The sequence below is a fragment of the Gopherus flavomarginatus genome, chromosome 19 (genome assembly GCF_025201925.1).
Source record: "Gopherus flavomarginatus isolate rGopFla2 chromosome 19, rGopFla2.mat.asm, whole genome shotgun sequence".
NCBI classification, from domain to species: Eukaryota; Metazoa; Chordata; order Testudines; family Testudinidae; genus Gopherus; species Gopherus flavomarginatus.
Window position 1 is genome coordinate 4,610,250 of NC_066635.1, and position 26,282 is coordinate 4,636,531.

Here is a 26,282-nt window from a genome sequence, read left to right on the forward strand (position 1 = left end):
AGACAAAGAGTGGGAGGGTTCTCCTCCTGTTGGGTGCTGGATGTTTAACAAAAACAGCTCTCTGCTGAGTGTGTGGGCTAACCTAGTACCAGCCAGACCCAAGAACTTCAAACAAGTGGGAGAAAAGCTACTTCTCTAGGCCTCATTTGCTTGGTGCGTTTTGTGTAACAAACCTGAGTTCTCCAGTCTTCCAGGACCATCGGGGTAAACAGGACCCACATTTCTAAATAAAAACAAACAAAAGCCCAGAAACTTCCCCCACAACATTTCTTATATTAGGGGAACGGAGTCTAACTTTTCAAGTCCTCTTAATCCATCATTTCTTCTGGCAGGTCACCATTAAAATGCTTCTCTAGTTAGATGCGTTTGTGCTGCTCAATCAAATGGAGCAGATATCCCAGGCTGTGCAGGAGTCATGGACTCCTAACGCTGCGGGGTATTTATACACACCTCTCAATGCACCAGGGCGTGGGAAGGGCAGATGTATGCACCCCCGCCATGCATATACGCACACCCACATGCATGCATGTGAGCACACGTGCACACACACACACGCACGTGATGCACCACAAGGTGGTCTCCTCTCTAGCCACCCTGTTTCAAGGCCTTTTGTCCTTGCGGCCCAGGTGTGTTTATACACAAAAATGAGGGTGTGTGTGACCAGTGCCATTTGACACAATGCTAGATCCTTGGGTTTGGCTGGGCTGCGCTTTGCACGGGACCAGAGTGCGGAGGCAGAGATGGCGTCACACCAACCCGACCCTGGGGGCCCAACCTAGGGGAGTCTTAGGGCGGCTCTAACTTTAGCCAATTGCTCACAGTCCCTGGGGATTGTTCTGCCGATCCAGGATCATGGGATCACCCAGCAAAGCCCTCCAGGCACACCCCCTCTGATCTCCTACACCAGCAACCAGGGCCATAAAGCCAACTCAGCAGTCAGCCCTTCGCTCGTCCCGAGCAGCTTAAAGGGCTAGAACCAGGGCCTTGCTACCTGGGTGGCCTGCAAACACCTGAGCCAGTGATAATCCCATGGGAAGAAACAAGGCACAAGCTAGAATGAGCCTCAGGCAAAGTCTTTCCGCAGGGGGCGAATCCCAGCTGCTCTACTCCACCCCAGGAGAGCGTGAGCGAGTGCACAGCGTGGGGAAGGCGCCGAGGGGCCCCGGGGTCCATGCACGGTCTGCATCCTGCAAGGGGCACGTCGCACCCCCCCCCCGCTCCCCGTTTGGTGCTGCTGGAGTTGCAGCAGGGAGGACATGAATCGCAGTGCCCCGGGGCCCGTGCACACAATGGCAGCTAACCCCCCCCCCCAATTGTGTGTGTGTAGAGGTAAATGTCCTGCAGCGCTCAGGGCCCTGCACACGGTGCATCCTCGGCACGGGCAGCAGCCCCGGGGGCGCGCCTCGCGCCCTGGGCTTTGCAACGGAGCCCAGCGCGCGCCGCGGCTGGGATCGTAGCGCGGAGCCCCAGAGTCCTGGGGGGGAGGCGGCGGCGGCGGCTCCGGGAATACCACGTGATCGGGGAAACCTGGCAGGGAGGGGGGAGCGGGAGATGCGCGGTGGGGGGTTGCTCTGCAGCTGAGTCGCCTCGCAGGCTCCGGAGAGCGGCTTGTCCTCGCCGGGGAGAGGAGCCGGAGCCAGACCCTGCAACTGCTGGGGGGGCCCCTCCCTGAGCCCCCCCCCATCCCGCCCCGCTTTGCATTGGGGGCATCGCCTCGCCTGCACCGCACACACCAGCTGCCGCCTCCTTTGCACAGCCACCGCGGCGGCTCCGGCTCCGGCGCCCCGGCTGGCGGCGGGCCCGACCGGGGCTCTGGGGGGGCGAGCTGTGGATTTTGCATTGCCGGAAAAGTTGGAGCGCAGCGAGCAGCGCGCATTGCGGGGCAGGGGGCTGCAGCGGGGGCCCAGCGCCCCCCACCCCCAAACCCCTGCGGAGCCCGGCGCTGCCTGCCCGCACCGCGGCCGGGGGAGGCGCAGGAGGACCGAGGACCGTGCGGGGAGCGGAGCTTGGCCGACTAGCTCCGCCGGAGGCTGCTGTCCGCGTCCCCAAACTTCGCCCCGGAACTTCGCCAGGCCGGATGGCTCCATGAGCGGCGTCCGCTCCTTGCTGCTGCTGCTGGCCGCGGGCTCGGCTCGGCGAGCTCGGAGCCCGCCGGGGCGCACGGGCAGAGTTCGCGCCCTGGCGCTGGAATAACCCCCTGGAGATTTCGCTGTTCCGGCCGGGGGGGGGCATCTAACACCCCCTTCAGCAGATCGGGGACGGGGGGATACACGTGCCCGCTCCTCTCGGACCCTCCTGCCTGGGGGGGTGGAGGTGCCCCCTTTGCTGAGTGGGTCGCTCCCCTCCTGCGTTAGGGCTTTGCACCCTTGAGTGCCCGGAGGGCTCAGGGCTCCCTGCGGGGGTGGGGTGGGAGGGAGGCCCAGGGGGGCGGCGGGAGGAGCCCAGGGTAGGCGCCAGTGGTGCCCCCTTCCCCAGCCCGCCCTGAGCTGGGCGCCCCGGCAGGACCGCACGTGGCTGGATTTGTTTGTCCCCCACCGCGGGGGTGGATCCCGCACCGTGCACCGCACCGACCGCCATGGCCCCGGGACCCGCCGCCCTGCTCTGCTGCCTCGGCGCGCTGCTGGCCCACGGTAAGAGCTCGCCCGCGCGGGGACGGCGGGGTGGGGGGGCTCTCAGTGGGCCCAGACCCTACCGATTCGCCCAGTGCCAGGGAAAGGGGCTTCCTGCACCCGCTGCCACTCCGCTGCACCCCTCAGTGCCTCCCTGAACCCCCTTTCCTGTACCCCCTGACCTCCCTCCCCTCCGCCCCCCGAGCCCCGGTGCCCTTCCACTTCTCTGCTGCACCCTCTGTGCCCCCTGAACCCCCTTCCCGCCCTCCCCTCCGCCTCTCCAAGCCCCACTGCCCCTCCACTCCTCTGCTGCACCCCTCTGTGCCTCCCTGAACCCCCTTCCCGCCCTCCCCTCCGCCTCTCCGAGCCCCACTGCCCCTCCACTCCTCTGCTGCACCCCTCTGTGCCTCCCTGAACCCCCTTTCCTGTACTCCCTGTCCTCCTTACCCTCCAGCCCCCCGAAGCCCACTGCCCCTTCACATCCTCCGCCGTCCCCTGCGCCCGCCTGGCTAGGGGAAGGGGCTGCTTTCATTCCGCTCTGCCCTCGCCCCTGTCCCCACCCTGTTGCCCCCATCCCTGCCCCTCGCTCCGCCTCTCCCTTCTCCTCCTGCCCCCCAGGGAAAGGGCAAGGATTAGAGTTGAGCCCGGACTTAATAAAATGACAGATTGCGCTTTAATGTGGGGCTCCCAGGACTGCACGTGGGGCGGGCGGGGGGGTCTTAAAATATATATAAACTGCCCATGTCTCCTGCTTTCTTAATACAGCGATGGATTTAGGATAAAGATCGAAGTCTTTATCTGCTATTATCTGACAGCTTTATCCAGCAGACCAATGCAATCAAATGCACAATTTTTGCAGCCGGGGCTGACCATGCAATGGCTTGGGCTGGTAGCTAAGCGGTGTTGCTCTGGGTTTGGGTGTGTGTGACTGATGGTTGGCTTTTTTTTCCTTATACCTCAATGCCTCTAGATGTCTGTCCCCTCGCCCCCTCCTCCCCCTTTCTGCAGTCTGATGAAAAAACCTCTTAGTTGTTCACTTTCCCTGAGTTGCATTCAAATCGCTCCCTTAACCCTATAATTTATGGAAGCTGTGTGCATGCCATGCTGTGAAATCATTTGCTGCCATTAGGGATTACGGTACCTGCTGGTGTGGTGCCCTTTTGCTGAGCAAGGTAACAGACAACAGGGGAGTGGCTGGCTGCACTATTGCGAGCTGCAGAACCCCCCTCTCCCGTCCCTCCCGGTTCGGTTTGGTGAGGATGCAGTGGGTGCAGGCAGCTCCCCTTGCAAGGGCAGCTTGTGGTGTTCTCCTTGCTACGGTTTTGGGTGGGTGGAGAGGTGGAAGGGCTGGATTTATTTATTAGCGCTGTTATTATTAGCCTGGCTAATGAGGGGGCCCTCGGGCTCAGCACCGTCTGGAGGACTCGCGTTCCGTGCCCACGCTTCCAGGGTACCCTGGGTGTTCACTGCCACGCTCATCTGGTCGCTCTGTGGCCGTAGTCGCCTCCCTCCCCGCCACCCCCGACTCGTGGAATGAAATGAAATTGGGCCGTGAGAGCCTTTTCCCGCTGTTTATGAACTGTGTCACTGGAGCCCTGGCTTGCTGTGGTGCCCGCTGCGGGTGAAATGGGGTTCAGAGATGCCTTTGTGGTGCACTTACTGGGAGCCAGGAGGCTCTCGGAGTTGTCGACTAATGGAAAAGGGATTTAAAAAAACCCAGCGTGTGCTGCTTTAGTGGAAACACTACCCCCTCCCCGCCGCCCCTTCTCTGTTCAACTAGAAGGCAGGGATGCTGATTATAGCTAAGCAGATTTTTCAACAACTTCTTTGAACCAAGTCAATTAGTAGAAATAAACGAAGAGACTAGATGCTTTAGCGGGCAGTGATGAGTGATTTCCCCAGCCTTTCCCTGCAGAGCTGTACAAATCCAAGGGTTTATCCTGGGTGCTGAGCAGCAGTAACTATTATTTAGCATCCCTTAAGTGCCTCCAACGCTTTCCCCCATTGTCTTCCAGACAAGCTGTTTGTAAGTTTTATTTCCCTGGCTGTGTTTTGCTGGGGTGAGTCTCAATCTTTAGGACCAACAGGTAACGGTGTTTGCAATCCACGTGATTGACAGCCGGCAGGCTTGTGCGTTGGGGAAGATACAGTCTGGTTTTTTCCCCCTACTGCTTTGTCAGGTTTGGGTGGCTGGATAATCATTTTTCCAGAAGGTGGTAAGGACAATCAGATGTCACGTTTGTTGGTGGTTGGACGGTAGCAATACAGGGAAACTCATTATAAAAGTGATGAATAATAAATTATTATGTAGGATTAAAAGGCTCCAAACGGAAACGACATATTCCCCGTCGTTACCCACGTTTCCAGTCGGCACGCTGTGTCTTTCCCTTGATTGCGAGCAGATGGTGAATTAGAACCGGTGACCCGAAAACCTGGGCAAAAACTTGAGCTGTGGGCAGGTAATAAGGAACGTGGACCCAGCACATATTGGCGATGCTAATTAATGTCTGTGGCAGTGATTGTGAAGATGGGGAAAGTGTTGTTGGGTAATTAATCTACCTTGAAATGTAAAGCTGGGACTGTGGTCTGATTTCCCATGCTGCTGCTTTAGTAAGATGTGTCTTGAAGAATAAGCTGTGGGTTTTTTTTTTTTTATTACATATAGAGAGATCTTGAAAAACCCAAGCCAAAACCTCTGTTGGTGTCGATCGGTGCAGTTCCATTGAAGTCAGTGGAGTCCTGCCAATTTACGCCAGCAGAGAATTTGGCCTCCAGTCTGTAGCTCTGAGGAGCAGGCTGCTAAATGCACGCATTTATTAGATATGCATCGACTTGATAGGCAGGCGAAGGGAAGGGGCCCTATGGGAAAAAGGACTTCTTCCCCGTCCCATTCAAGGTTGCACTGTGTCGTGTTATGTGAGTACAGGTACCAAGAGCTGAGGATGTGCAGGTCTCATAGGAATGAGCCCATGGAAATCAGTTGGAAAGTCACCATTTGTCTTGGGTATCAGACCCTTGTAGAGCACAGTTTACCATGGATGTCACTGAGCATCACCTGCACTCCTTCCACAAGCAAATAAAGGTCAGGTCACCGCATCGCTTCCGAGCTTTAGCATTTACTGTTTGACAAAAGTTAATACCAACAGAAATGCCCCCTCCCCCCTGGTTTTCCCCAAATCCCTGGTGCAAGTGCTGGAGAACCAGAAAGTCAAACTGATTAGAAACAATGAGTGAAACCCACGTCCCCTCCTGTTCCTCGGGCCAAACTCTGTGAAGTGCAAGGTAAACAAACAGCATCAAAGGTGAAAAACAACCTCAGTGTTTTAAGATCCACAGGGGTACTTTGTAACTGAGGTCAGGAATTTCAGTGGCGAGTCTGTGTATATTTAGTGTCTCTGCATATCTGAGCAGCATGATAGTAAATAATAAGCTTTATCTGCTCTATCTGTGTGTCCATCAGCCCCTGACACTGCGGTAACCTCCTTGCCCCCTAAAATGTCACACAATAAAAGCAGGAAGTTGAGAACATTAGAACCAGGTGATACAGTTAAACCCTGACGTGCTATGATGGAAAGTGCTCGTCGCACCGAAGCGAAGTGCGGGGCAGGTCCCACACTGTAGGGGCTGAAGACATGGGATGGGATGCAGAGCTGGGCATCCCTGCTCGAGGGAGGGAATACAGGAAGGCACATGCGAGCACAGTGTCTCCGGCCGGCAGTGATCAGGGGCCGTGGTTGATCTGTGTGGAGGCTGAAGTCTTTTGTAACCCTCGCTAAGCATGTCCTGGAATGGCCCTTGATGCTGCCTGTTGGATGGGAGTCTGCACTTCCTTCTGGGCTGCCTGGTGTGCACAGGCCCTGCATGCCCGGCAGCAGATGCGGGTGTGTTGCTCTGATGCCGGGAAATCCAGTTGCCAGCATTGCTGCGACATGGAAATCTTCACACTGCATCCCTAGAGCAGTTGGTCTAGATAGGGGGGCAAGCTGTAGATCGGATCCTATCCCCCGGGGTTCAGCCTTGCCAAGCTGTCGTGAAGGCTGGGTGTTAAACCTACTCACCGAGCCAGCGATGTTTTAAGAGCCTGTTAAAATGGCTCATCCCAAGTGTGCAGACTGGGAGGATTTTCCAAGCTGCTCGTGACCCTTAGCCTTCAGCCTCTGACTTCCATTCCAGACAGCATTGTGCCTCCTTCCCCTGCGTGCAACCTGGCCTCCTTCCAAGGGGGTGCAGCAAACTCCCTGCGACTTTGCAGAGGAAACCAGGCACGCTGACAAACAGGTGCACTAAGCAAACCCATTTGTCACTCGTAGAGCCTGCTCTGGGCCCCCAGGATATGCAGAGTCCACCTCACCAGACTTTGAATCAGGCCGTCGGTGACTTGCAGTACCTCGGAAGCTGCCAGGGTCGGATCCTGCACCAGTGGACGCTGTGCTATGCGCAGGATCGGGGCCCACCTGCTGTCTAGCGTGCTGAGTTTCCTTATGAGTCACTGCCCGGTCGCGCTCTGTCCTCTGATGGACAAATGAAGGTCTCAGCACCTGCACTGGCTTTTGGCTTCCGGCGCGCTGGGGAATGCAGGTGCCGAAAGCTCTTAATTTATAAGCCCTTTCTCGCGAATTACTTGCATTTGCTGCCAAGGTCAGTTTGCGGCTAATCAGGGCCGTTCTCCTCTGTTCCGTTTTTAATTTAATGCCTTAGTAACAACTTGACACCCTTCCCCCCCTCCCCCTTTCCTATTCTGCAGCCTTTGAACAATTTGGCTTTGATAAGCAAATGGGCTGTTTTGAGACCGGCTTTCACAAATGTCTTTCCACAGAGCCAGCAGCCCTGGAGACCCCAGGGTAAGATCAGCCCTTTGTGTCTCCAACAAGAACAAGGGTTTGGAGTAAGGCCACGTGGCTGCGAACCTCGGAGGTGCCGGGGTCGGAGGGGTAAACCTGCCTGAATCATTTACGCTGGAAAGGAAACTGAAACGCCCAGGAAAGCCTTGTTCAATGGGGAGCTGTAGGGATCCTGGAAGGTGTCGTTGCGCTTGGGGATTGGGGCCTACCTCTAGGAGAACAGGAAACTCAAAAGGGCACAGAGGTGAGTTGTTGCAGAGGGGGCAGAACCCTTTGAACGTGTGATGAGATCATTGGTGAAGTGTGGGGAACTTAGCCAGTATGGGGCAATCCCTGGCCTCTCCATTGACTAAAACTTTGCACTGACACGGAAGGGAGCGATGGACTGGGAGTGTGGACTCTTTTCCCATCTGCCAGTGACTTGCTGCGTGACCAGGCACTTGGCGGTTGTGTGCCTCAGTTTCCCCCTTTGTAATATCGACCCACCTCTGGATAATGCCCGAGATGGAAGGCGCAGGATGCAGACAAAGTATTCCTAGTTCCTGACCTGTAGCTAAATGCAGCCCAGGATTTCAGCTTCTCTTAGTACCTCTCACCTGCCCTCAGGAGAGCAATGAAATGATAAAACATTTAAGGCTGCAGCAGTCGTATGAAAGGTAACTAATCAGAGCAAAGTGATTCCAGCGTAATACACACTCTGGCCGTGTTTGGCTCCTGCCTGGCTTTGCACTGCAGCTCCATTGTGTCTGGGGCCCTCTGGTGGAGGTTTTGTTGGTGTTTCATAGACTCCGTATTGATCAGAGCCCTGGCGTCAACCGATGGAACCAGATACATGAGGGCTGCTTAGTACCAAAGGGAGTGGGGTCTGCCATGGGGGGCACCCTTCATCCCCAGCAGTCTCCTCCTCCTTCATTGGGGTCGTGGGTGGGAGGAGGGGAGAGGGTCCGGCTGGGGTGCGTTAAATGCCCCACCCTTTACTTCATTATCTGTTAGCTTGGCAGGCAGAGGCTGTCCAAGGATGGGAAGTCAACAGGGGGTGCAGCCTGATGGAGAGCAGGTGGGGCTCTCCTCCTCCAGGCATGGGGGACGGGGAGGGTGGCTGTGACCCCTTGACACCTGGCTGTGACCCGCACTCGGCCTGTTGGAAGAGCAGCAGCTCCTCCAGGCTGAGTGCCCTTGCTCTGCCCCTGCTCCCCGCCTCTGTCGTCCCATGCTCCGGCAGGGGGTGTGTGTGTCCATCCGATCTCTTTGCTCTCTCCCTCCCAACTCAGTCGCACTGCGTGGGGAGGGTGTGGGCCCGGTGCCAGAGTGGGTTGGATGTTGACCAGCCCTGTGGGTACACAGGCAGCAGCAGGCCTGGAAGATCGTCCCATGCCACAAACTGGGGCATCCCCCTTGGCTGCCAGTTCTGGGGACCTCGTAAACCAGCTCTGCTTGTCATTAGTTATCCGCAGACTCCCATGCCTGGGGCCACCGTGGCACCGTCCCAGCAAGCTGCTACAGGGCTGGGTGTGTGGGGGGGTGTTGGGTTTGATTCCCTATTTGCAACCCCAGGGCCTCATCAGAAGCCCAGCGGTGCCATTGGGCTTCGGCTCGGACCCGGGGCTCTGGCATAGCTCTGGTCCTGGCTTTGATCTGGCAGTGTGCTGGCGTGGCCTGCGTGAAATAACCTGACCTGCTGGTTTTGTCAAGCCGGAGCCTTGTAAAATAGGGGCTGTCAGTGGCCACTGCTCTCCTCGAATGGAAACAGCCCCCATATTTCAACCCCCCTGCAGCTCGCCTTTAAGACATTACACGTCCCTCCTCCCTACTTCAGTTTCCTGCCTCCCAAGAGCATTTCGTAGCAGGGGAGCTGATTAAGAGCCCAGCCCGTTTAGAAAAGAGGAGAGAGAATTGCATGGAGGTTGTTTGTAGGAGTCATTGGCTGGGAAAATGCACCTTTTCCTCTCCCAGATGCTAAGAGCTGACGGTGCTGCTGGCTGCACGTAGCAGCACCGTGAATTTTTAAGACCAGTAGATGGAGATATGCTATAAACTTGGTGGCTGGCTGCCGAAATCAGCTTGATCTTTTAATTTTTTTTTTTATTTCTATATTGATACCATCCCAGGCAGATAATCTTTAGGAGCTGACAGTTTAGCATTAGTTACAGCACAAGGCAGAAATCTCCTCCTCTGCGCACATACAGCCTCTGCTCTGCTGAAAGTTTCCAACCCAGAAAGCCAGATGGATCAAGGTTAGGTGGCTGCTGCTGCCGTGCCTAACCCAGCAGCACAGCGGATGCTGCCTCTTTCCAGTAAAGGCATTTTCATGTACAGCTTGTTATGCACGAAGCGGTCAGGGGACATGTGCATCTATCATTAAGCAAACAAAGCATCCATCACTTGACGCCAGCTACAGGCATTTGCACTCATGTTTCAGAAAGCAGGGTGGGAACCCTGCACCTTCAGTGCACCAGCTGCTAGCCCTTCAGCTAAAGGAGTACTCTTGTTACCCAGTAGCAGTAGTAGGCTTTTATCCTCTCACGTGGACCAGTCACTAGGCAGGGACAAAAGACTGTGCCAGGGCGGCTTACACTGGCCTAGTTTGATTGACTTTCTGGTGGCTTCAGTGGGTGTTGGATCAGAGCCATCAACAGCATGTCTGAGTGATGAAATGCCCTTGGAAACCCACGGCCGTGTGCCAGTTCCCAGTGACCCCGGAGGGCTGATCCCTCCACACGGGGCCAAACCACCCTTGCCCCCCATTCCCTGATCCGTGCTGGAAGGAACTGCAGGGAGGGGAGACAGGAGCAGTTCTCAGGTCTCTGCTGGTGAGCAAGCCCCTGAGACCTAGTGCTGGCCAGTGCCAGGAGATGGGCAGGTTAACCATTTGTGGGGCGGGGTCGAGGTTCAATGGACAGGGCTGGACCACGTGGGGCTTTTCAGGGCAGCCACAGGAGGCCTGTCTAGATAAGGGAGGGTGTGAAGGGATGTGGCAGAAGGAGCATGGGAGGGATCCTAGTGGGGATGGATTGGAAGGAGTTGAGAGAGGGTGCTGGGCTGGCCGGGAGTGGGCGGGCAGCCCCATGCCTGAGCGAGTGCAATGGGAGGGGGTGACAGCGAGGTGAGTGGAAGACATGGAGAACAAGACGGAATGGGGGAGAAGAGGAGGAGGGGATACAGGCAGCGTCTGGGGCGCATGGGGAGCCTAGAGACAGTAGTCACCTACCCTGATGGCCGACACGTGGCAAGAGCCTGTTCGCTGGTGGTAAATGCTGGATCAATCATTTGCTCACATAAGCCAGTGAGGCAACTGGCATGTTCTTGGGTGTGCACACTCCTCTGTGTGTGTGGACGGACCTTGTGTGTGTCCAGGCGTGTGCGCGCTGTGGCTGGAGGATTGCAAGAGGGGGGTGATGGGTCAACCTCCCGCACTACAGCACAGGGGTGGCCGGTACCGTCCCAGCTACAGAAGGTCTTGGGAGGCCCGGAGGAGGAAACAGCCAGGTGAAGGGTGGGTTCTGTTTGCAGGGGCGGGTGATTCTGTGACAGCGCACCTGGGTTTGGTAGGGGAGGGCTCAGCTTATGAGAGAAGCTGGGTGTGTTGCATGCGGGGGGTGGGGGCGGGGGGCTAGGCCGGCCTGAGAAGACTGTCAGGGATTGTGCCATGTAGGAGGAGGTCCCCAGGCTGGCGCTCTCCCCAGTGAGTGTGTCCCTGTACCACTCCCGACCCCACGGCCTTGAAAATCCCTCTGATCTCCCGGAGCTTGAGCCCAGATTGATGAGTGACAGGTGCGCAATGGTGTGTCCGTCTCTGCAGGGGTTGCCACGGTGGGAGCCGGGCCAGCTGGCAGGACATCACCACGACGCCCTCGGCCGCAGGAAGATCGCTGTGCTCTGCGGGGCAGAGAGCTCTCAGTGGAGCGGGAACACGCGAGGCCAGTGGAGGGGATCAGTTCCCTGCTCCACTCTGGAGTAAATCAGGAGGGACTCCACCAAAATCAGGGGAGTGATGCTGGGGAGGGGAAGAGGGAAGCGTGTGTGAGATCAGTGATGTTCACCACGGAGAGCGGGGTCGCTGGGTAAGACGCGTGGTCATTAAGCATTGACAGGCAGCCAGCGAGTGGTGCTCAGCATGGGGTTAGCTCCCCAGTGGCAGTTCCTCTCTCCCTGGGGCCGCTGAGATGGGAGCGGGTGGGATCGTGCGGTGGTACACACAGCATGGAGCGTGTTCTTGGCTCGGCTGCCCTGGTAGGGGGTGTGCTGTAGCCAGAGTCCACAGAAGGGATTGGGACTGACTCAGCCAGAATTCCTAGTGATGGATTCTTGTCTGGCTCATATCCCCTGCCCATCACCACTGTATCTGAGCACCTCGCCTAGGCAGTGCAGAACAGCACATCACCCTGGAGGGTCGGGCACCCAGCCACTTGTACGCTGTGCACTCTGCCCCATCTCTGTGCACTCCATCTATAGGAATTGCTTCATCCATCACTGAAATGCAACTGCCTCTGGAGTGGAGCGTGGCAGCTTTGTCACAGCGCACAGCAACGCTTATGGGCGAGTTTAGGGCAGGCAGCGTAGGAGAAGCCCATTGGAGCTGCTAGGAAGCATTTAAGGAAGGGCGGGTTGGAATGTGGCCAAGACATGGGAGTGGGCCCCCTAATTTGTGCAGAGAGCCCCTGGTATTCCACGCAGATCAGATGGGGACTGGGGTGAACAAAGCTCCCCGCCCACCCCATGTTAAATGGCGAGGTTGATAGGTGGCTGACCCTGCCTAATCCAACCCTCTGGCCATGAAGGGTCTGGTTATTTCACTCCTGGTGATTAGCTCCAAGGCGCCCCCTCCAGGCGGGGCTGGGGAACGGGGGCGCTAGTGATGACAGTCCAGCAAACGTGCAAGCCAGTTTCTCACCAGCCCTTCACTTGTGACGAGCCAGGTACCTTAGGCCGGGTGGGTTTGGCTCAGGGGCGGGTAGCGCCCCCAGCACGGTTAGAGGGTGACCCCGCTGAGTGTGGGATGGTGGCTCTATGACTCTGTCCTCATGGGCCGCCGGGGGTGGAGGTAGGGACGTGCCATCTCTGCCCACTGCAGGGCACCTTTAAAGCTGGAGGATGCCTGGAGGGAGCCAGGCTTTGTAAGGATGCGGCGGTGGGAAGGAGCAGGGTCACATCCCCACTCCCTCTGGGCTGGCTGGCTGATGCAGCTGGTGACACATCTCAGGGTGGCGTTGGGGACTCTCCCTGACTCCCTGGCACCCGTGGGCGGGGGGGTCACAATGTGACCCATTAACAGCAAACGCCATCTAGCTATTTATTAGGTGTATTACGGTAACACCCCTAATAGCCGCAGTCGTGGACCAGCACCCTGCTGTAATGGATGCTGTACATTGTCTATTAGGTGCATTATGGTAATACCCCTAACAGCCGCAGTCATGGACCAGCACCTCGCTGTACTGGGCGTGGTACATTGTTTATTAGGTGCATTACGGTAGCCCGTAACATCACTAATCATGGACCAGCACGACATTGTGCTAGGCGCTGTACTTTCTTTATTAGGTGTATTGTGGTAGCACCTAACAGCTGCAGTCGGGGGCCAGGACCCTATTCTGTGAGAACCCAGAACAAAGAGTCCCTGCCCCAGAGACCTTACAGCCCCCCTACTCCTCCCTACTGAGCCTGATTCTCCTCTGAGCGCCACCATTGCTCCATCGGCCCTAGTGAGGCTGCTCCTGCTTTGCCCCAGATCACAAGGCGAGGGATGGAGCCCCCCATTGCCTAGCGGGGGGTCTGGCAGCTGCGCAGCACCCATGCTGGCCAGGGCTGTTCCCGTTAGCCGGCGCCCCTCTTCAGAGCGACTGGGTGCAGAGAGCCCTGCCAGCGGAATGGTTTCATTAGCAGGGGAAATGGGCTGTGAAAGGGACGTGCTTTCCAATCCCAAAATTCAAACAGAACAGAGAGTTTTAATAGGAGATTAATGATCCCCTCCCAAACGCGGCTGTATTACCTTCTCAATGTTCAAATTGAAAAAACAAACCCAGAGCACCGCTGCTCCCCAGGCTACTAATTAATAACGGTAACGAGCCTGCTCTGCTAAGCGCTGGGAGGACTTTGGGCTTCCCCTCTCCTGTGTCTGTTACCCCACCTGTGGCACACTTAGGATAAGCCCTGCAGCCAGTGAGAGTTAAGAAGGGTCAATGTATGCGTGCAAAGCGCTCGGAGACCTTGAATAAAAGAGGTAACGAAGGTGTGAAGTCCCAGGATTTGTTAATTCCAGGACATGGACTTTCAGTGCTTTCCCGAATCAAGTGGGTGTTCTTATTCTCATGTTACACATGGGGAAACTGAGGCACAGAGGTGTTCAGTGACTTGCTCACAGTCATCCAGTCGGTCAGTAGCAGAGTAGGGAATAGATGTTCCCTACTTGTTACAATGTTACTCTCAGCCCATCTTGGTGTACTGGCCCATACTCCCTCTGCCTCTCCTCCCTTTACTTGTATATTTGGGAGTGGGAATGTGCAAGCTGGTTTCACTTGGACATCACTGGGCTGGCTCCGTGCCGGCACTTACCCTGTGGCGGGGAGGGGAAAGGGATCCACATGTGGTGAATAGGTCAGGAGGGGATCTACGCAGTAGCGAATGGAGAGAGAGGGAGATCCAGATGCTGGCGAATGGGAGGACAGAACTGAGTCTCTCTTAACATAACATGGAAGACAGGAAGCAAAGGGAAGGAATAAATGATCAGGTTTCAGAATGGAGAGTGGTAAATATTGGTGTCCCCTAGGGATCTGTGTTGGGACCAATCCTATTCAACACATTCATAAATGATTTGGAAAAAGGGGTAAACAGTGGCAAAATTTGCAGACAATACAAAATTACAAGGACTGTCAATTAATTGCAGTTAACTCAAACGATTAACACACAACAAATTAACTAAATTAAAAAAAGTCTCAATTTAATCACAGTTTTAATTGCACTGTTAAACAGTAATAAAAGCCAATTTAAATGTATGATAAATATTTTTGGATGATTGTCTACTTTTCCAAATATTGATTTCAATTACAACACAGCATACAAAGTATACACTGCTCACTTTATATTTATTTCTTATTACAAATATTTACACTGTGAAAAAGATGATAAACAAAATAGTGTTTTTCAATTTACCTCATACAAGTACTGAGTGCAATCTCTTTATTGTGAAAGTACAATTTAGAAATGTAGAATTTTTTTTACAGAACTGCATTCAAAAACAAAACAATGTAAAACTTTAAAGCCTGCCAGTCCACTCAGTCCTACTTCTTGTTCAGCCAATCACTCAGACAAACAAGGTTGTTTACATTTACAGGCGATAATGCTGCCCCCTTCTTATTTATAAAGTCACCTGAAAGTGAGAACAGGCACTGTTGTAGCTGGCATTTCAAGGTATTTACATGCTAGATCTGCTCAACAAGTCGCATGCCCCTTCATGCTTCGACCACCGTTCCAGAGGACATGCTTCCATGCTGAATTTAAATGAGTATTTTGTTATTGTTTAGCCATGCAATTAATCATGGCTATTTTTAAAATTTAATTGTGATTATTTTTTAGTCATTTGACAGCCCAAAAAATTACTCAAGATAGTTAAGTCCAAAGCTGACTGAAGAGTTACAGAGGGATCTCATCCAACTGGGTGACAAAATGGCAAATGAAATTCAGTGTTGATAAGTGCAAAGTAATGCACATTGAAAAACACAATCCCAACTATACCTGTCAAGTGCTGGGGTCTAAATTAGCTGTTACCGCTCAAGAGAGAGATCTGGGAGTTGTTTGGGTAGTTCTCTGAAAACATCCACTCAGTGTGCCGCGTTAGGCAAAAAAGCGAACAATGTTACTTGCTAACATTAGGATTGGGATAGTTAATAGGACAGAAAATATCCTAATGCCCTCTATAAATCCATGGTACGCCCACACCGTCAATACTGGGTATAGTTCCAGTTGCCCCATCTCAAAAAAGATATAGTTATAAACTGGAAAAGGTAGAGAGAAGGGCAACAGAAATGATGAAGGTTCTGGAACAGCTTCTCTATGAGGAGAGATTAAAAAGCCTGGGACTGTTCAGCTTGAAAAAGAGACAACGGAGGGAGTATGGCAGAGGTTTATAAAATCACAGATAGTGTGGAGAAAGTGAGTAAGGAAGTGTTATTTACCCCTTCACATAACAGGAACTAGAGGTCACCCGATGAAATTAATAGGCAGCAGGTATAAAACAAACAAAAGGAAGTATTTCTTCACACACTGCACAGTCAACCTGTGGAACTCCTTGCCACAGGATGTTGTGATGGCCAAGACTATAACGGGGTTAAAAAAAGAACTAGATAAGTTTCTGGAGGACAGGTCCATCAATGGCTATTAGCCAAATGGTCAGAAATGCAACCTCCTGCTCTGGGTGTCCAGAGACCTCTCTGACTGCCAGAAGCTGGGCCTGTACGCCGGATGGATCACTCAATAAATGGCCCTATTCTCTTTATTCCTTCTGGGGCACCTGGCATTGGCCACTGTCGGAAGACAGGATACTGGGCTAGACGGACCTTTGGTCTGACCCAGCCTGGCCATTCGTATGGAACATGGCCCCCCGCCAGCCTGCAGGACCCATTAGCAATGAGGCTGGCAGTACCAGGGTGGGGACGAGCTCTCCAGGAGGGAGGAGGGAGGCGGGTTCCCCTGCAGCAGCAGAGCGCTCTGCTTTCCAGCCCACACCTTCCTGGGCAGACACGGCTCGTTAGGATGACACAGCTCACGGTTTATTTTTTGTCCGGGCGGCGCAGCCAGCCCCACAGTGAAACGTGTCGTTAAGCAGGAGGGAGCAGTGCGGGGTGTAGGGGAGCCGCATTGCGCCTTCCAGCCTGTCATTCGGCCAGGACATGGGGATTGCAGTGGCAAAGCATGTGACTTTTGGGGTGCCGGGGCCTCCTGCTTCTTTCCCACGTTCACTGTGAAGGTGCTTGTACACGTCCAGCGGACGAGCGGGTCGCACTAGCTGGAGTGGCTACTGAACAGGTGTGGGGGCGAGTCAGACTGTGATATACTCATGTCCCATCCTGGCCTGCAGCAGCCTGGTCCGGGCAGCGAGCGGCAGTCGTGACAACGCAAGAACTAGGCTTAAGTTCCCAAAGAAGCCAAGGTGGGTTTCTCACTCAGAGCACCGCCGAGAAAAGCTGGGGTCCTCCTCGCTCCCTGCATCTTGGAGTTCCTCCGTCCCAGCCTGTTTGAACCTCCCCGAGGCCTGGGGGCGTGCGCTCTCCGTAGGCCGGCTAGTTCCAGGCATGGAGCTAGGAGTGTGGATTCAGGGCCCCCCGGGAGGCGCTGATTCCCCTCTAAGTGCATTCGCGGTGGTCTAGGGATGCAACGGGCGCACGCCTGACCCAGCCTTGGCTCTGTGTGTGTGTGTGTGTGTGGGAGCCGTGCGTGGGGAGCTGCAGATAGCCCCAGACCTGCACTTTTCTCCGTTTTCAGCCACGAGAAACGGGACTGGGCCAATGGGGCTCGGCTGATTTGTGCCAGCTGAGGCTGCAGCCGTCAGTTTGGAAACGAAGCCAGTCTAGGCAGACACCGTAAAGCCGGCGGAGCAGCAAACCTCTTCCTGTGAACGGGGGTTCTCCTGGAGCTTTGTGTAGGCTTTAGCTGGCTGTCATTGCTGAGCCTTATGGCCTGCATGAAATCCCCTGCCGGCTGGTAGAGCCGGCTCCGGGGCCTCTTTTTCTATCACCAATAAACAGTGTACTGTCCACAGCAGCAGCTTCTCCGCAGGATTTCAGGGTGCGCTGGCTCTCGGGCGATGAGGCCGTGCACGTCACAAACATGGCGATGGAGCTGAGTAGCCGTGTACAGGAGGCGCCGGCCGTGTGCTAATTAGAACTCCAAAGCCCAGGATGACTTTTGCGTGTTCTCACCGTCAGCACATGTGAGCAAACAGCGCTCCCGTCCTTCGCCCAGCCACTGAGACGCTAATGGTTGGACAGAGGCAGGCTGGGTTTTGTCATTAATGGGACAGGCATCCTCCTTCCGTGTTCCCTTTGCTGTTCTCTGCTCTCTTGCAGGGGATAGGTACTCACTACCTGCGACCCACCAGGTGCCCGCTGCATCGCGGCGTCTTGTCCCTTGTGTCATAAACAGCACTCTCTTGTGAAAGTTTCCCAAAATCCACTGGTTAAAATTTGTCCTTGAAATGTAAAAAGTCTTGTAGTTTACATATTTAGTAGTATATGTAAAGGTGCATGTGTTGTATTAATCTGTTTATTCTAAAGTTCTAAAAAGAAATCACCGCCAGTGAGGTTCCCCTCTGTCTGCGATTTGGGGGGCGTGTCATAAACAGATAGTTAAGGGTTAATGTCTCTTTTATCTGTAAAGGGTTAACAAACAGTGAACCGGACACCTGACCAGAGGACCAATCAGGAAACAAGATACTTTCAAATCTGGTGGAGGGAAGCCTTTCTTTGTGTTTTTTGGGTTTGGCTTTGTTGTCTCTGGGATCTGAGAGGGACTGGATGTACTACAGGCTCTAATTTTCTATTCAAGTAGTAAGTGCAAGTAGAAAGGCGTTTTAGTCTTTTTAATTGGTTTTCTTTATTTGCAAATGTGTATCTGGCTGGTAGAGTTCTAATGTGTATTTGGCTGAAAGTATTTTAAATTGTATTTCTGTTGGAGGAGGCTTTTTCTCCCGTTTCTATAAGCTGACAGACCCTGTAACTTTTACCATCTAAATTGCAGAGATAACTTTTATTTTTTTTCTTTCTTTTTATTAAAAGTTTTGCTTTTAAGACCTGTCTTATTGTCTCCCCTTGTTGAGGCTCAATGGAATTGAGTCTGTACTTAACAGGGAAGGAGAAGGGAGAGGAAAAGGGTGGAATCCCTTTGTTTTAGATTCACGGAGCTTGAATCTGTCTCTCTCTCCAGGAGCCCACGGAGGGAACACCTGGAGGGGAATAGAAGGGGAGGGAAATGGTTTATTCCCTAATGTTGTAAGACTCAAGGAATTTGGGTCTTGGGGTCCCCAGAGAAGGTTTTTGGGGGGACCAGAATGCCCCAAAACACTATATATTTTTGGGTGGTGGCAGTGTATCAGATCTAAGCTGGTAATTAAGCTTAGGGGAATTCATGCTGGTACCCCAACTTTTGGACTCTAGGGTTCAGATTGGAGAAAGATACCATGACACCTTGTCCATGTCCCTTTGCACTTATAGCAGCTGATTCCACCCATGAAGCACTCCTGCCCGGACAGGGGGGCGCTTGCCCCGCAGAGAGGCTCAGCCGGAGGGATGGAAGCATTGCCTGGTTTCAGCAGGGCGATGGGCTTCTCTAACACTTACTGAACAGGTGGGCAGAAGGCCTGATGGCACCGCATGGGTCAGCGCTCGCTCGTTGGGGCGGCAGATGGCACCGTGAGATTGGGCCGCGCATGCTGACATGACCCCGTGGGCTGCAGGGGGGTTACTTCTGGTTCTCCCCAGCACCAGGCCGTCCCATTCACCTTAACACGTGTCGTGTTACCAGGCACCGCTCGAGCCCAGCGAGAGACAGGCCCTGCCCTGCAGGGCTTGCAGTATAGGCAGGCAAGATGGCCCCACTGTGGGTGGGGAAAGGAGTCGCCCTGCACCGGGGAGGAAGGCTGAGCTTCACCATCGCTTCCTGCTTTGGCCCCAGAACAAGCTTCCCTCAAACTTGACCATCCTGTTCCCGTCAGCCCCGCGCTCCCTGTGGGAGAGCGCAGCCCCGAAATGGCATGAGCGGTCCGGGGTTTAGAGCTCTCCTCTTGCTTGGCTCCCCTTCCTATCCCAGCCGAGGGGGGGGGCAGATGAAGGGGCAGCTCTGCTCATGACAGAGCACCAGCAAGGCCAGGGAGGCAGAGCCTGTATCCCGCTGCGATGGGCTGGGCAGACAGGCAGGTAGCGGGCAAGATGGATACGTACGATGGATGGGTTGGGAGCTAAATTGGGGAGCGTGCAATAGATGGGTCGTTAAGAGTTGGATGGATGGACGGTTGGATGGATGGATAGCTGGATGGGGGAATATGATGGGTGGGTGGGTGGATGGATAGACAGAGGGAAGAGTGCATTTTCTCTTACCACTGGCTCTCAGACAGCAACTGTAGCGGCCGGCCCCATGTCTGCAAACAGCTGTTCTCAGCCCTTGGGATCGGGGCGGCTGGCCCAGGGGTTGCGCAGATCCAGGGGGTGGGACGGGGAGGAAATCCCACCAGAATCCCCGGCAGCAACGTGTCTCTGTCCTTGCTTCTCTTCGCCCTGCCTTTGTGCACGGGGCTGATTATGAAAGGGAAACACCGGGGAGTTGCTGTTCCACTCAGCCGGCCACTGGTTCTGCCCTGGGGTGACACAGCACAAAGGAATAAACACTGCACAGATCCCCACAGATTGCCCCTCTTCTGCAGCGGCCGCCCAGGGAGGTAGAGAAAATAACCAGCCTGCACTGGGCCTGTCGCTCGCTCACAAGCTGCTAAGCTCCAGCTCCATTAAAGTCTGTGGAATTGGTGCCCACCCATGTCCTGGCTCCTGGGGTCTCCCCATACCACTCTCTGTCACACTGTTTCGTGGCCTCCTGCAGCCAGGAATGCACGGTCTCCATCGCAGGAGCCACGCTTGGGACAATCCCCTGGCAATCCTGCCCCGTGGCCTCGCATCCCTGTGCCAGCTCCCTGGAGGACACGGGTCTGGTGCAGCCTCCAGCTGCAGGGCCTGTTCCGTTAGCTCACGCGGTGGGGCCTGCTGCTCCCAGGGGGGTGTATTTGGAAGCGGGGACCAGATCCCAGCAGGTGGAAACTGGTGCAGCTCCATTTAGGTCTGGTGTTTTACGCTTCCTGGGATCTCGCCCCTCGGAAGCCGGCAAGGTGGCAGAGAGGGAGAAAATGGAGAGGAGGGGACGAAGGCCAGAGCCTTAGGGGTTGTCAACGGCGAGGGAGGGGGATGGCGTGGCCAGCAAGGCAGGGAGCATGTGAGAAACAGAGATCCCACCCCCACCTCCCCCCCGGCTTTCACTGTGCCTATCAGGGCCATGGCTCTGCCACTGCTCCCCATTCCTTAGGCACCGCTCTGGAGGGCAGAACATCCAGCCTCACCTGTGGGTGCTGCTGAGCCCTAGGCAAGCCTCCCTCTATTAAGCCAATGGCAAAAATCCTGTTGACTTGAGGGGAGCCGGGGATTGGCCCCGGGGGTGGCACTGCCGCCACGTTGGTTTTCCTGCATTCATGTGCAGTGCTGCAGTGAGCACTGCCCCGCACACACGCCGCTTGGAACCCAGAGAGCCCAGCTGAAGGCGGGCACTGGTGGGGGGGAGGTGGCGCCATCTCGGGCTTTTGGCATGTGCCACGCCCGATGCAATGGAGACTTTGCCTGGTACAGGCCTTGGGGCGCTGGTGCAGACCTGGTGCCTCCCCTTCCATTGTGCATACGAGTGCCGGGCAGGGAAGTCACAGGAACCTCCTTGAGACGTGGCCTTGTGAGTAGGACAGGAGCCCCTGTGTTTCCTGGGGCAAGGGTGCGCGTACCAGCCCAGGCCGTGGCGGCAGCGGAGAGCGGATCTCTGCTGTGCAGATGTAGCCCACTCCAGAGGGGCTGCGCTGCCTGTGGGAGCGTTTTCCCTCCACTGCGACAGCTGGTCCTGGTACAGCAGGGGCACCCCAGACTCTCCCCCGCCTCCCTCGGGCCGCTCGGCTAGCCGAAGAGCTTCCTGTCCATAAGGCTCAGAGCCCGCCCCCGCCGCCTCTGTTAACCCCCCTGGCTCAGCCGGCAGCTTGGCAGTGCCAGGGAGAGTCCTCCTCAGGCTGCCGTCGCTGACGTTCCCCTTTGTGTGAGAGCTTCAGAAATCCCTGACTGGCGCTGGCCCAGGCTGCTGCCCATCCTGGGGCCGTGCACTGCAGAGTCATTCTCAGTCAGGTGGGGGGACAGGGCTGGGCTGGAGCGATTGCTCTGCTGCTGAGATCCCGCTTCGGGTACCAATAGGGAAGTGCCTTTCGTCTCTTCCTCCCCACCCCCATGCTCATTTTAATTTGCCTAGGCTGTTATCCTGGACGCAGGAAAACCCTGCCTCTCTCTGATCTGCCAAGCCAACTATGAGAAGGCCGGGCGGGGAAGCGTTTAAGGGAAGGAGAAGATCACAGGAATGCGAAGCCGTGCATTCGAAATACGCCAGGCAATGATTTTGTCCCGAGAGCCTTGAATCCTAATGCAGGTTTAAACTCTAGACTGAATTGTTGCTTGCCACTGAATTCATTTTTGCATCCTAGCAACAAGTAGGCCCTTTTAAAGATAAAGTGCACATCAGAGCAGTGGGTTTGTTCCCTATGAATTTCCTTGATTTCCTCAGCAGGAACGATGTTCTCCTGAGTGTGTGTGTGCGTTCCCCTCCCTGACAAGCATGCAAAGCTGATCTGTCCACGGCCGAGTTCTCAGAACAATAATGTTCTTCTCTCTCTATTGAGCCCTGATATATTAGAAGGTAAAACTCCTGTGAAAGGAGTGCTAGTAATGTTCAGAGCCAGCCGGCAACCCAGGTACTGCCACCAGGCTGCACGGTGATTCATCTCCCAGACATCTCATTAATATAGCAAATGCTGCCTGAAAGGAAGAGAGCGCCGGCCACCCAAACCGTTCACACAAATAAAATCCATATCAGGTGCCACTCACCTTTCTGAGGCGGCTTTGCCTTCCCCTCCCCTCTCGTCTGAAATGTGCGTGGATATAAGTGAGTAAGCAAATGTGCACTAACACACACACACATACAGTGACACATCTATAATCATACAGTGCATCACTCTGTTCCTAGAAGCTCAACAAAGTTCACCTCCACTCATTAAAGGTGACATGCTAAACAATTGGATTTGAGCTCTTTTTTCCCCCTCTTCTTTATGGTGGATAAAGAAAGCATGAAAAGGCTTTTTTTTTTTTAAATTGTTTCTTTCTTGTTTTTCACTTTAGACATACCCAGTCTTAGCTTCCCTGTTTCTGCTGGTGGGCTCCAGAGGGAGTTTTCTAACTCCTCGAACCAAAGGAGCAGGAACACTGAATATTTAGCAGAGAGCTTTTCTCCCTACTGTGTATTTGGCATTTGAATGAAATAAGTGCCCACCTCCTCCCCATGCACCCGTTTCAAACAGCTTGACCAAAACCCCCTTCCTTCCTCCCTTGATCCCTCAAGTTTCATTTCCTTGGTACTTGTGAGAAAGCTGTACAAATCTGTGATCACACTGAGCACATCTTAGTATACTTCTCTGTCACCCTGTTTGGACTGTAAGCTCTCTCGGGCACAGACTGTGGGTGATAGTTTTGCTTCTCTGGCACAGTACAAGAGACAGGTTTCCGAGGCGTAGCCGTGTTAGTCTGTATCAGCAAAAACAACGAGGAGTCCTTGTGGCACCCTAGAGACTAACAACTGTATTTGGGCATAAGCTTTCGTGAGCTAAAACTCACTTCATCAGATGACTTCATTAGACTGACCTCCCACTTGGTAAGGCAACTACCATCTTTTCATGTGCCATGTATTTATACCTGCTACTGTATTTTCCACTCTATGCATCTGATGAAGTGGGTTCTAGCCCACGAAAGCTTATGCCCAAATAAATGTTAGTCTCTAAGGTGCCACAAGGCCTCCTCGTTGTTTTTACAAAAGAGCCCACATCTGTGCAGGAGACGGAGCTTTCTGAGGGGCTGGTCCCAGACTGGAATGAACTCTGCCCCACCGCCCGCTCCAAATGCAAGGCATTTCTTTACAGTGCCTTCTCTGATACACACACACACACAGCAACGTGTGTGTGTGTATTATTAAAAAACCCACTCAATCGTGCACACGTCTCACCCTTGGGAGACAAGGGAACAAGTACGTGATGGGCGTTAGTCGTGTAGCGTAATGCACCACTGGAAGGTGCTGTGATACTGTGGCAGTGAACGTGGTATAACAACCTGCACAGAACAGAGTAGCACGGGAGCGACGCTTGAGATATGTCTGTGCAGTCCCAGCAAAAGTAGGGCCCAGCTGATTGTGGTCTTTCAGAACTACCACGAGAGCAACGTTAAATAATAATAACCCGACCTCGTCAACCCACTAGTTCCGTAGTCACCCCTAGAGCCGGCCGCGAAAAAAAGAGCTGCATTTCTAACGTAAAAGGCAAATCAGACCCCACGGGGCTTTAACAGCACGTACGCTTTATTCATCAGAAAGAAGCCAAAAGGAGTGTGCCCTGTGTTTGGTTCCTAGCCCAGGGCACCATTTGGAGGAAGTGCTGACCTCAGGATGGCAGCATAGGTTAGGTTGAGGGCACAGGCCTGGGCGTCAGGACACCTGGGTTCTATTCCTGACCTGCTCTTTAGCTTTGGACAAGTCACTGCATTTCTCCATGCCTCTGTTTCCGCACCCACTTTTTGTCTGTGCAGACTGTAGGCTCTCTGGGGCATGGCCAATCTCTCGTCATGTGTTGAGACAGCGCCTAGCACCAAGGGGCCCTGGTCTCGTTTGTGGCCCCTATGCCCCACCGAAATAGAACCAATACAAACAATAACTTCCAGGCAGTGCCCAGCTGAAGGGGTGGGGCAGGAACCACACTTGTGTCAATCCCGAGAGCCACAGCAATGTATGAAAACAACCCCAAACGCCAGCACAAGCAGCTGTTTTCTGCATAAACCAACCAGCCTCTGCAGCCCGGATCTGCAACCTGAGAGCGGCTAACGCAGCCATGAAAGTGGATTTCATGGCCCGAGAGGAGAGAGACGCAGAAGGAAACGCTTTGCCTGAGATAAGAATGGGGATTTTAATACTGAAGAGAGGTCAGTAGTAACAGGGGCAGAGAAGTTTGTTCACAGGCAACATAAGGGGCCAGATCCTCAGGTGGTGGAGTCGGTATCTCCGCTGAAGTCAACAGAGTGACGAGAGGTTACACCAGCAGAGGATTCAGCTGGGGACTTTTAGGTCCCTTTGAGCCTCACAGGAGGGTCGGTGTGACTCCCGTTTTAGAAGTGGTCCTGGGGGAGTCCTGGGCCTGTGATGAACTAAGCTAGGGATTCCCTGCTGGACACAGGAAGGCCTGGTGGTTCTGTCTGGCTGTGACCAGCTGATCAGTGTTACCCATAGGGTCTGCTGCCTGTGCTACAAGGCAGGTTCTACAGATGGGGACACCGAGGAATAGAACCCCAGCTTCCTGACTGCCCTTCGTCTATCCCCAAGCCCAAGCTCACGCTCTGGTTTAGAGAGCACTCGGCGAACGTGCTTGCTGTGCCGATGCGGGGCCGGGAACGGCGCTGTCTGATCGTGGCGCCTGTCTCTGTGGAGTGGGGCGCTTTTGCTCTCCCTGGGACAGCTCTGCAACCGTTATCGAGGCAGGGAGTGCTGGGGAGGGAGTTCTCCTGCCCACCTGTCTGCTGTTGGAGTGGGGCTCGATTGGACGGAGGTTGAGTGTGGGGCTGACGGCTTGCTCTTGAATGCCCCTTCCTGCAGAGATGTTGTTTCCAGCTCCTGCAGCATCGCTGTGGCCCTTTATCTTGGTAACTTACATCCCTGGTAGAACACGTGCTGAGCTAGCCACAGCCGCGTCTGGGACCGGCTGGATCCCAGGGAGGCTTTAGAGAGCGGAAGTGTAGTGAGACGCGGGGTTCTGCCACGGGGATGCCATCAGGATGCCCAGGGGACTGCGCAGCCTGCTGGGCAGCCGCTGCAAAGGAGGCGTGGTGTTGGTGGGACGCTGCGGGGAGGAGAAGCAGCAGCCCTGGTGGAAATGGTTTGAGGTGCTGAGTGCTGGGGAGGCATGTGTGGGAGTGTGTGTGTGTGTGTGTGGGGGGGGGTTTATAGGCTATTGCTTGGTGGAAGAAGGTGAGGACTTGTGCGTGTCTGTATCTAGATATATGGAATCTCATTAAGCACCGGTTTGATCCTGCAGTCTCATTAAGGATTGGCCTGATCCTGCAGCCCCGCTGATGTCTTGCTTAATGGCTGCTGGATCAGGCCCAGAAGTTGTGCCTGCCTCCTTGCAGGTGCAGAAGGGGAGGGTGCCGAGAGCTCAGGAGTGGGGCTGAGAACGCACAGTCCTGAGCTGTAGAAGCAGGGCGCAGCCTCGTCACCCCAAAGAGGGAGAGGATGAGGTCCCCTGCAGCCAGTGCTGGGGCTCAGGCCTAGCAGGTGCTGGCTCTGTGCTGCAGGGGATGCTCTGGGGGGCTCCTGAGCTGCAGTCCCTCGCACAGCGGCCCTCGAGGGCCGCAGACCACGCTCGGCACTGGGGATGCACAGAGGCTGCTGAGGGCAGAGCGTGTAACTGAGCACTGCGGTCCCCTCTCCTGCTAGAGGAGTCAGCAGCAGACCCAGGGAAGGGGGACGGGCTGGGATCAGATGGAGTCTGTGAGGCCACTTGTGTCACGAGGTCAAGATGCTGCTGCTGTGCCCCTGAGGTACTGGGGGACTGTTGCTCAGGGCGAGTGGGAGGGCGGAGCTGGGGCCTGGAGCTGGGTCCTTTGTTGGCCACCCCGTTGTTAAGCCAGGAGTCAGTGCTGCAGGGGAAACTTGGCTCCGGCCGCATTGGGGTGGTTCGATGCTGTGGTCCCCGAGGAGAGGAGAGGACCCCTGCCAGACACCTAGATGCTAAGTTCGTGCCCTGGTGCCCCAGGCTGGCTGGCACTTCCATTTGGGGCCCGTTCAGGAGCGGAGTCCCTGTCCGCTCAGCCCACGTGGGTTAGGACCCAGCTCTCTTGGACTCTGCTTCTCTTCTCTTTGGATGGTCCTGGCTGTGAACATGCAGTGGCAAAGTGGGGATTTCCCAGAATTGCCCTGGCTATGCTCCCTGCACTCTGAGCCCTCTCAGGGGACGTCTGCGCTGCATGGTGAT

The 26,282-nt window shown here is 54.9% G+C and overlaps 1 protein-coding gene across 1 annotated transcript in view; it reads left to right on the forward strand.

Moving 5' to 3' along the window:
* Window positions 1-2,458: 2,458 nt before the first annotated feature.
* Window positions 2,459-26,282, forward strand: part of TMEM132E (transmembrane protein 132E) — a 248,355-nt gene continuing 224,531 nt past the window's right edge. Inside the window, exon 1 of the mRNA XM_050928908.1 lies at window positions 2,459-2,630. Within this exon, the coding sequence (XP_050784865.1) occupies window positions 2,576-2,630 (55 nt within the window). The 5' untranslated portion in view covers window positions 2,459-2,575. The remainder of the gene's footprint in view (window positions 2,631-26,282) is intronic.